We start from the raw sequence: 10,742 nt of genomic DNA, 5'->3' as shown, positions 1-10,742 counted from the left end.
CTTGGACTGCAAGGAGATCCAACCAGTCCATTCTAAAGGAGACCAGTCCTGGGTGTTCATTGGAAGGACTGATGTTAAAGCTGAAACTCCAATACTTGGCCACCTCATGCCAAGAGTTGACTCACTGGAAAAGACTCTAATGCTGGGAGGGATTGGGGGCAGGAGGAGAAGGGGACGACAGAGGATGAGATGGCTGGATGGCATCACCGACTTGATGGACATGAGTTTGAGTGAACTCCGGGAGTTGGTGATGGACAGGGAGGCCTGGTGTGCTGCAATTCACGGGATTGCAAAGAGTCGGACACGACTGAGCGACTGAACTGAACTGAACTGAAGTCACCCAGTCTATGGTATTTGGTTATAGCAGTCTTGATGGATTAAGATAGAAGTTTACTTTGTCTATGCTTCAAGATTTAAAATGTTAAAGCTGGTTTAAAGATATCAGTTCCCGTCTACCCATCATGCACCGTTGCCCATGCCTCTCTTAAGCCAGAAGCCTGGCTTCATTATCATTTAAAATTGTCCTTTGAGGTGGAAGCCTGACAGGGATGCTATGAAGTGACCATAATGAAGTCCAGTAGTTGGCATGGGGGCACTGCTGACTGGGCTGGCTTGAGGACAGGGAAGGTCCAGGCCACAGCTGAGCCTCGAGGCTGCCAAGAAGAGCTGCCCCAGTGCCAGAGTTCCAGGTTGGGACTGGGGATGTCTGCCATCGCTCCTGCAGGGGTGGGTGGGGGTGCTTTGACAGTGATCAGCTGTGGACTAGGATTCTGCTAGGTCAGCAGTGACTGAGAGAGGAGTGGCACTCTGGGAATCCTGCAAGATCTATCAGGTTTGCAATTCTGATGGGGTTAAAATCAAGGCTCCAGGAACAGTCCTTTGGAGGTAGTGTGTACTGGGTTACTGGGGCCTGACAGAGTCATAGCCAGGAATTTCAATCGTTCTACAGGCTTCAAGTCATTTAGTCTCAAATCACATGCGTGTAAAAGGTCAGAGGGGAGAAAATGTCCCACTCATCAGGATGACTTTACCAAAATCACACAGTGAACTTGGATTACTTTATGTCCATGTCAAACTTTACGACAAAGATTTGCCTTTCCTGATTCAAATATCTTAGCATTTGATATTTGAAATATTTCAATATTTCGTACTATCAAACATTAAGCTTTTCATTGAGGCTATTCATCATGTCCAGAAAAACACAAAACTAGAAATTTGATAACAAATTTTCTCATCATCATTCATTAAGGAAGTCCCAGGTATGTGGTATTCATACATACCTGGCTTCATAGGAGACACACCTCTGTGTGAATTACAACTGCTCATGGTTTGATGAGTGATAACGACCAGCAAACACAGCTCTTATTAAACATATAGGGTTGTTTCTAGATGCCATTGTTTTATGATGGGGTAGAGTCAATGCTCGAAATATATAAATGGCCTGTACTAAGCACATCCTGATAATTTCTTATGCCAACAATTAAGTATGGAAATTTAAACAGTGATATTTCTCATACTAAAAATGGCTTTATTGGTCTGTTGAAAATTTGAATTCTGAAAGCATTAGAAAAAAAAATAACATGATCGAACAGCACACCTTTTTCTACCAAAACTATGGAATTGATAGGGAAAAAACCCACAAAAAAACAGATGTTTCAGCTAAAAACAAGTTGGGGAGGGAAACCAAGTTGGGGAAAAAAGGGACTAAGAAGCAGATAATAAATCTGTCTGGAATGTTTCCAGGTCACTAGGACTCATTATTTTTTCCCCTAAAGAGCTAAAGGCCATTAAAAGTGGAGACTAGCTTTTTAGTGGAATGGAAGTAAAAATGCCTACAGGGCTAGACAGAGAAGGCAGGCAAGTGAAGCCAGCTCAGTACAAGAAAAATCACAATGCTTTCGTCTTTCCAGTTTTCTACCCTTGATAGAGATGTGAGTATACAGAATTTTCCAGACAATAAAAAACAGCAGTGTGGACATGATGGCAAAGACAGGTGCTCCTTGGTCTAGGTGTTGGGGAGCAGTGGAGAGTGGTGGGGACCCTGAGGGCCTGGGGAGGACAGGCCCCACCCAACAGGGCAGCTTTGACTCCTCTTCAAGCATTATTTTTTAAAATTTTAGCTGTGCTGGGTCTTTATTGCTGTGCACAGGCTTTCTCTAGTTGGGCTGAACGGGGGCTACTCTTTCTCTTTTTTAAACTTTTTATTTTGTATTGGGTATAGCCGATTAACAAACAATATTGTGATAGTTTCAGGTGAACAGTGAAGGGACTCAGCCATACATAAACATAAATCCACTCTCTTCCAGACTCCCCTCCCATCTAGGCTGCCATATAACATCGAGCAGAGCTCCACGTGCCACATACAGTAGGTCCTTGTTGGCTATCCACTCCAAATATAGCAGTGTGTACATGTCAATTCCAAACCCCATAACCATCTCTTCTCCACATCCTTTCCCCGACTGGGGGCAACTCTGTGTTGCGATTCATTGCAGTGGCTTCTCTTGTTGCACAGCATGGGCTCTAGGCATGTGGGCTAGGTTGCCCCTTGGCATATGGGATCTTCCCAGACCAGGGATTGAATCCACGTCCCCTGTACTGGCCAGCAGATTCTTTAACCACTGGATGACCGGGGAACTCCCCTCTTTAAGCATTTAACTGAAGGCTGCCTCACGGGAATGTAAGGTTTTCAATGACTTTTCAAGAAAAGTCAGAATCTGGATTTTTTCCCCCTCTATTATATAAAAATCACTTGATTTTTTAAATGCTGCCTTGATTTTGATAAGCATGCTGGTCAAGCAAAACACATCTGTGGAATAGCTCTGGACTGTAGACCCCATTTGTGACCTTTGCTTTAGACAAAGTGTTTCCATGTATTTAAGATTTCTTAATTTTACTTATGATATAAGTAGATCATAAGTCAGCCTTCCTAAGATGTTAGCACCAGCCCAATTTCCTAAGAATTTAAGAAACGCCACATTGAACCAGATCAATGGTCTAATCAGCTCACTATTTTGCTTTTCAGAGTGGTACCCAGGGACCATTTGGGAAAGATTTATTCGATTTTTTTTTTTTTTTTGATGTGGACCATTTTTAAAGTCTTCATTGAATTTGTTACAACATTGCTTCTGTTTTATGTTTTGGTCTTTGGCCATGAGGCATGTGGAAATCTATCTTAGCTCCTTGACTAGGATCGAAACCACATCCCCTGCTCTGATGCATTGGAAGGCGAAAGTCTTAACCACTGAACTGCCAGGGAAAGGCTTTTGGGAAAGGCTTAGAGCTTAATCTCGTTGACTATAGTCTCAGAAACTTAGGGGAGTACCACAAGCATTTTTGATTTTCTTCTTTTTGACTTGTAAAATATTTCAAGTGAGGGAAAAATAGAATAAATACTGTGTCTTTTAGCTTTTAAAAACTTAACATTTGCTCATAGTTGCTTGAGATATATTTTTATTTTTTTCAGAAATGTTTTTAAAATTTCATAATAAAACGTGGATACTGCTGATGTTCTTGGTTACCATTCCTTTCCTGGATGATAGCCATCATCCCAAACTCTTTTAACCATGTCCATTTGTGTTTTTTAGCTTAAAAAATAAAACCATAATTTGAAAAGATACATGCACTCCAATATCCGTAGCAGCGCTATTTACAGTAGCCAAGATATGGAGGAAGGAACCTAAATGTCCATTGACAGATGAAGGTATAAAGAGATAGGGTGTATATATATAAATACCCCATGTATATATATGATGGAATGTTACTCAGCCATAAAAAAGAATGAAATAATGCCATTTGCAGCAATATGGGTGGATCTAGAGATTGTCATCCTAAGTGTTATAAACCAGACAAAGACTAATATATGATATTGCTTATATGTGGAACCTAAAAAAAAAAAAGATACACATGAACTTATATACAAAACTCACAGACACAGGAAACAAACTTATGGTTATCAAAGGGGAAAGCTGGGGGGCGAGTGGGCGGCAAATTAGGTGTTTGGGATTGACATACACACACTAGTATACATAAAATAGATAATCAACAAGAACCTACTGTATAGCATAGGAAACTATACTGGACATTTTGTAATAACTTATAAGGGAAAATAATCTGAAAAAAATAGCTATTTTTATATGTATAACTCACTTTGCTGTATGCCTGAAATGAACAGAATACTGCAAATCAACTATACTTCAGTGTTTTTTTTAAAGATATAAATCTTCCACCCATTAGCTTTGCCTAAAAGCCTGAACTATTTACAGATAGAGGCATAACCTGAAAACCACTTCCCAAGTAGTGGAAAAAGCAAATCCAGAAGCATGGGGACCATTGGTTAAATTACTTAATCTTTCCACGGATTAAGTTTTCTTCTGGGGTAATGATCTTTGAACTACCCACCCAACTTGGATGGAATGACAATAAAATGCAATAATGAGAATAAATGTTCTTGGGAAAAGATAAAGTGTTATTCACATATCAGGTGCTAGCACTTTTATTAATAAATTCCTTCTGTGCCTCACCCCCTCACAAAGTACCAGTTTATTTGTCCCCAAAGTTCAGGGAGTGTCCCTCATTCCTACTGAGTAAGAACTTTTCGTCCCAGCTTGATTTCATAAACTTGGATTACCATCCTTCTTAGTCTTGTCTTTTCAGACAAAAAGATAGAATTGTTTCATTTTTAATTTCTCAAAAGGAAAAGTATTCGATTACAATTTTTGGAATTGTTTTCCTAAGCCTTTTCTCAGTCTGATATCCTTCTGGAGGCACTGAAGCCAAAATGCTTGCAGTATTACAGGCGCAAAAATTTTGCTTTTTTAGGCGAAGGTTTATTCAATATTTGGCAAACAAAATCACATGTAAGCAAAAACCCAAAACACATCAAACCATATCAAAACCACAATGAGATACCACCTCACACCTGTCTGAATGTCAAGAAATAACAAGTGTTGGTGAGGATGTGGAGAAACTGGAATCCTTATGCACTGCTGGTAGGAATGGATAATGGTGCAGTTGCTATGAAAACAGTACTGTGGTTCCTCAAAAAATTAAAAATAGAACTATCTAATGATCCAGTAATTCTATTTCTGGGTATATACCCCAAAGAATTGAAAGCAGAGTCTCAAAGAGATATTTATACACCTATGTTCATAGTAGCGTTATTCACAATAATAGAAAAGCAGAAGCAACACTAATGTCTAAAGAGATAAATGGATAAACAAAGGGTGAATATACATAAAATGGAATATTGTTTAACCTTTGAAAGGAAGGAAATTCTGAGACATGCTATAACATAGGTAAACAGTGAACAAGGACTTTATGCTAAGTGAAATAAAATGAAAGTGAAAGTGAAGTCACTCAGTTGTCTGACTCTTTGCAACCCCACGGACTGTAGCCTACCAGGTTCCTCTGTCCATGGGATTTTCCAGGCAAGAATACTGGAGTGAAATAAGTCAGTCACAAAAAAACAAGTACTGTGTGAAACTGTATGATTCCACATATGTGAAATACTCAGAGGAGTCAAATTCATAGAGACAGAAAGTATAATAGCGAATGCCAAGAGCTGGGAGCTAGGCAGTTATTGTTTAATGGATACAGAGCTTTAATTTTATATGATGAAAAGAGTTTTTGGAGATTTGCAAATGTGAATGTACTTAACACAAACTGTACACTTAAAAATGGTCTAAGATGATTAAAAACAACAACAACAATACCAAAACCCAAAGTTAACTAAAGACTAGAGCAGAAAATTTCAGAGATTATGAGGACATTACAATCGGCCAGACAAAAGTCTCTATGAAACTGTACCCACCACCCAGAACATAATTTTTCTGCTGAGAAAGGTGGTTGGTCTCTAAATTTTTACCTATTGTTCACTCTAGTTCATCATCAACTTGCTCTGTCAATGGGATAATAAGACCCATCTTGTCATTATCTCAGAACCTAGGATATTATCATATATTTACAGGTTATTTTAGGAAGGGCTCAACAAATATTTGTTGAAGGATGGACTGATGGAAGGAATCATGGTTACATGTGTAGCTGTGGAGATTTGGACATAATACAGGTCTTGGGTTCACCATTTCCTAGCTCATCAGAGCCTAGGCAAATCTTCTAAGCCTCGTTTGTCTTAAGCATAATCTGAATAGAGTAGTAGTAACTACTACATAGAGTGACTGTGAAAATTAAACAAGTGAATGCTTAGCCTGGTGTCTGGGAGGAAAATCAAGGAAAGAAGTAAAGACAACATGTAAGAAACAGCTGGCCACCAACTCTTCACCATTATATCCATGTGCTTCCCCTAGAAGACAGTATTTAGTAATTGCTTAATAAATATTTGGCTTCTCTGGTGGTTCAGTAATAAAGAATCCTCCTGCCAATGCAGGAAATGGCAGCATATGTGAGTTTGAACCCTGGGTTGGGAAGATCCCCTGGAGAAGCAATGGCAACCCATCCCAGTATTCTTGTCTATAGAATTTCATGAATAGAGGAACCTGGTGGGCTACAGTCCATGGGTCACAAAGAGTTGGATACGACTGAGCGATTAACATACACACACACACCCTATCCTTTAGTTGCTCTCAATCAAGTGGAAGAGACAAGGACGGAAACACACAGTGGATTAAGGGCCCTGCTGGAGGCAGGTCAGAGGTGGTAATAAAGTTCCATCCACCGTGCTGGAGGGCAGGATGGTTTTGGTGAAGGAGGATCCCTGAGGGCAAGGCACTGAACTGGGTCATGAAAAATAGGTAGGGTTTCTCTAGGTGGAGGAAGGTGGAAAGAGCAGAGGGGATGAGATGTGTAAAGGCATGAAATATAAGTGAGGGAGATGAAACCACTAGACAGTTTCAAACAACTAGTTGTTTCCAAGAGCAAAACTGGGGGAAAGGAAAATAGTCCTAGTGAGATAGGTATGGGGCAGATGCCCAGAGCTCATCAGCCTGCAGAGAGGAGGTTTTTAATCCTCTTGGCAAGAAACATCTTGGAGGGTTTTAGCAGCAGAGACCCAATCAGATACTTGCATGAAATGAAGAATAGGCAGGAGGGGCCAAGACTAGAAGGGACAGATACCATCAGGTGATCAACCAGTTAGGAAAAACTAGGAGAGTGGAGAATGGCTTCAGTGAAAGGGATGGGTATGAGAGATGTTAAGGAAGGTGAATTCAAATGTCTTCACTTTCCTTATGCTATAGGTTAATGAAAACTTAAACCACCAGCCACATACACACTAAAGTCACATCTCCAAGATTTCTCATTTTGACATGTTGCCTAAAAATCCATGGTCGAGTTTAAACAATTAAGTGAGAGACAACAGACTGCAAATCACATCCAACAATTATTACCTCCACTGGCTTTTAGTGCTTTTGTTTCTAGCTGAATCCAAAGAGTTAACTTTGTTGAGATTCCATAGTTTGGTTTCAAACTGGAAAACAAAGTCCCCATCCCTGTGCATCGACTTCCAGCCTACAGGGGTTTAATCCTCAAGGAACCTAGCCAGAGGAGCTCTGGAAAGAAGCCCAAGGTATTCTGCCAGCATGAACTGCAAGACTAGAGATGGTCAAGTTCAGTGTGATAGCCTGAGAGCAAGGAATTTGGTTCAAGAATGGAAAGGAGTGCTGGTGACAACTTGTAAGGGCAAACTTTTCATCTGTCTTAGGTACCATAGAAGAACTTGATCCTAAGCTTATGGGCAAGACCATAAGGCTGGGCCATGAAAGAAGATGAAAGGGTGAGAAACCCAACCAGAAGATTTAGAAGCTAAGCTGAAACACTGGATGTTGGCAGGCTTTCCAAGCACTCCAGAATTAACCCAGGTGAGTGAATTCTTCTGAAAAGCATCCTGTCTAGTGGGTGGCAGTGATCTGCAGCAGAAGAAGATATGTATAATGCTGTAACTTTTAATTTCCTAACAATTACAAGCTGTGAATAAAGGATTCACCTTAATAATAATGACAATTGGAAGCTCCTTGTGTATCTACCTTTGTTCATATGCACTGCAGAGAATTACAGTCATACTCTCATGTTCTTCGAAAGAACTTTGCCCAAATATTTTAAAAAGCTCTTGACCAAGAGTTTCCAAGGTGCATGATCCAATCCTTGACTTTTATAGTTCTGTGTTTCCTCTCACCACCCCCATTCTCATACCCCCCCACCCCACATTGCTTCAAAAACTTAAGACCAAAAAAGTCATGTCGAAACACAAACCAGATGCTTTACCATCAATGTAAGTACATTTTATAAACTAGGTTTTGGTTAAGGTACTACTGTTAAGCATCAAACCCCTGAATGTTTTCAGACTGTTACTGATACCAGGAGGTCAGTCAATCATTCGAGCAAAAGGGATGAACAAGTGAAAAAGCCAATGTCTCACCCAGCTCCACGTCTTGATCATCGGTGAGCACAAGAATGATGTTGGGTCGTATGTTTTTTCGTTCCTGCTGTATCCGTCCTCTGAATCTTGGGGACCTGATGCTGGAACTGAAGCTCCCCAGCAGCTGCGTGCCCAGGACAGCCAAAACCAGAGTACAGCAAGAATACTTCATTGTGCTTGCTCCAATGTCGCAAAACTGAGGAAATGTCTGTCTCTTGATTCTTGCAGGTCTGGGCAGTCAGAGAAAGGGGAGAGGGAAAGACGAAAATGAAATCCAAACCCTGAACATGGTTGCAGAAAAAGGACTACAACTCAGTGAGAACTGGCACATAAACTGGCAGAGAAAGGGCTGCCCGTGAGTCAGAAGCAGCAAACCCTCCCAGCGTAGGGTTGGTTTTTTTTTAAGCGCTTGATTATTTTGCAAATTCACTTTTGTCCTTTATTCTCATTCCAACTTTTCCAATTTCAAAATTCATTGCCAAAATAGAATTTCCAGCACAGAGCTCGGATGTAAAAGCTTTCTGACAAGAGCTAATACCTGGAATTAGGTATCCCGGTTGAAGAATCAATTGTAGTCAGAAGTGTTCAGGACATCTGCAGAGTGGGTCCTGAAATGGGGAGGAAAAAAATACAAAGGAAACGTCAATCAGAGATTCTGATACAGATTTTTGGTCTGAAACAGTCTCTTAAAACAGCATAAATATATATATGTGTTTATATAAATTATTTATTCACCATATATTTTATAGTATTTATATTAATTATATTTATGTGTAAATATAATATACAATGTATATTATAATATATATACATACACATATATAATTTAAAATCTGTACTCCAAAAGGAAGAAACAGAAGGAAACAACATTCAGAACTGCTTAACACATGACTTGAATAATATCTTCATTGCATAATCATAAACACAGTGATCTGGGTATCATCCCTGCTCATGTTTTAATAGCATTAATACTTTAAACATCCCCAAAGAAAACGGATGACTGATGAGGAAAAGCCAGCAGTGCCCGTGAAACCACAGTGCCCTGGAGTGTTTGCCTCTGGGAAGCGTTAACTCACCTGCATGCGATATTGAGTACTCATCAAGCAGAACGAAACGCAAAGCTGTCATTTGTCATCTGCATGATGTCACTCACTACCCAGGAGAGTTCTTTCTGCTGACAAAGACTTCAGAGTAAGTGGCTGAGAGGGCAACCTTCCCCAGCCTCCGAAGAGCTCCTAACTGTCCTCCATCAATCACCAGGGGAAGAGGCGCTTCCTCCGGGCTGGGCTTGTCCCTAGGTCCAGCCCGCATCCCCAGTGCATCAGTGCCGAAGGGGACAGAGCCCTCCTCTGACTGTCAGCACCAGGCTCACTACTGTCCAGACCCAGTGCAGTGCCGCCAGCACCGAGCTTTGGCTTTGCTGCAGCAGATCTCAACCTGCAAAGCAAAATGATTGATGGGCTCTGAGGCTGGAGGTGACTCTTTCACCTTAAAAAAATAATAAAATCTGGAGGGGAACACTGCAAAATCTTTGTAAGTCTGCACAGGAGGAGACTTCAGAAAGGGTTGGAAAAATGCCTCTTTCACTTTAGAACACTAACCTGCTGGACGCTGTTCTTTAGGACTTCTGAAAGATAGCAAAGGGCTCATTAAAAAAAAAACAAAAAAAGCATCTTTCTCTTGAATGTTCATGAGGGAGCATCTGTATGGGAATTTCAACTGCCCTAAAATTAATTAGAGATGGCAGCTGGTTCCAGCACCCATTCTCTCTCCACACTTCTGAGGTCTGTATTTTGATCCTCAACAATCAACTGACATCAGATAAATACGAATCACGAATGAAGTGTGAGGAACCAGAAGAAAAAGGACGCCGTTGCTCACTTCCATGTCTTAAATTCTGGAGGGTGACACGGGGCAGTGAAAGAAGAAAGAAGGGTATACTGTTTCCCCCTGCCATACAGATTATTGTGTTTTACACAAACATACACGCCCCCATTATTTTAAACTTTATGAGCTGTTTTGTAAACAGTTCTAATGCTTTTGACTCTGCAGCCTGTAATTATTCCTTGGGAGGGAAGGAGAGAGGGAGAGAGAGAAAGAGAGAGAGAGAGAAAGACTCAATAAGAAGTAGGCTTTAAAACAAAAATCCAGTGTCTGCAGCAAGGCAGTCCTGACCACATTATCTGCAGAGCAACCAGCTAACCACCTCCGATTGATCCTGTGGCTTGAGAAAGTCAATATGCACAGTTTGGCGTGTGGGTTTTTTCTTGTTTTCTGTTTGGTAATAACTTGGGGTTATTTCAGTGATTGCGGTGCCTGCTGAACACTGAAAGCACGCAATTGTTCTGCCCTGACTGGTGGGTTTCTGGGCATT

The 10,742-nt window shown here is 40.7% G+C and overlaps 1 protein-coding gene across 1 annotated transcript in view; it reads right to left on the bottom strand.

Moving 5' to 3' along the window:
* The window catches only part of SULF1 (sulfatase 1), a 202,937-nt gene that overhangs the window by 86,278 nt on the left and 105,917 nt on the right, over positions 1-10,742 (bottom strand). Inside the window, exons 3-4 of the mRNA XM_010848192.1 lie at positions 8,907-8,976; positions 8,369-8,598 (exon numbers count right to left, since the gene is read on the bottom strand). Coding sequence (XP_010846494.1) covers positions 8,369-8,540 — 172 coding nt within the window. The 5' untranslated portion in view covers positions 8,541-8,598; positions 8,907-8,976. The remainder of the gene's footprint in view (positions 1-8,368; positions 8,599-8,906; positions 8,977-10,742) is intronic.

This window comes from Bison bison, unplaced genomic scaffold (assembly GCF_000754665.1).
Source record: "Bison bison bison isolate TAMUID 2011002044 unplaced genomic scaffold, Bison_UMD1.0 scf7180017849896, whole genome shotgun sequence".
In the NCBI taxonomy this organism is placed as follows: domain Eukaryota; kingdom Metazoa; phylum Chordata; class Mammalia; order Artiodactyla; family Bovidae; genus Bison; species Bison bison.
This window is presented reverse-complemented; position numbering and strand designations above follow the sequence as displayed.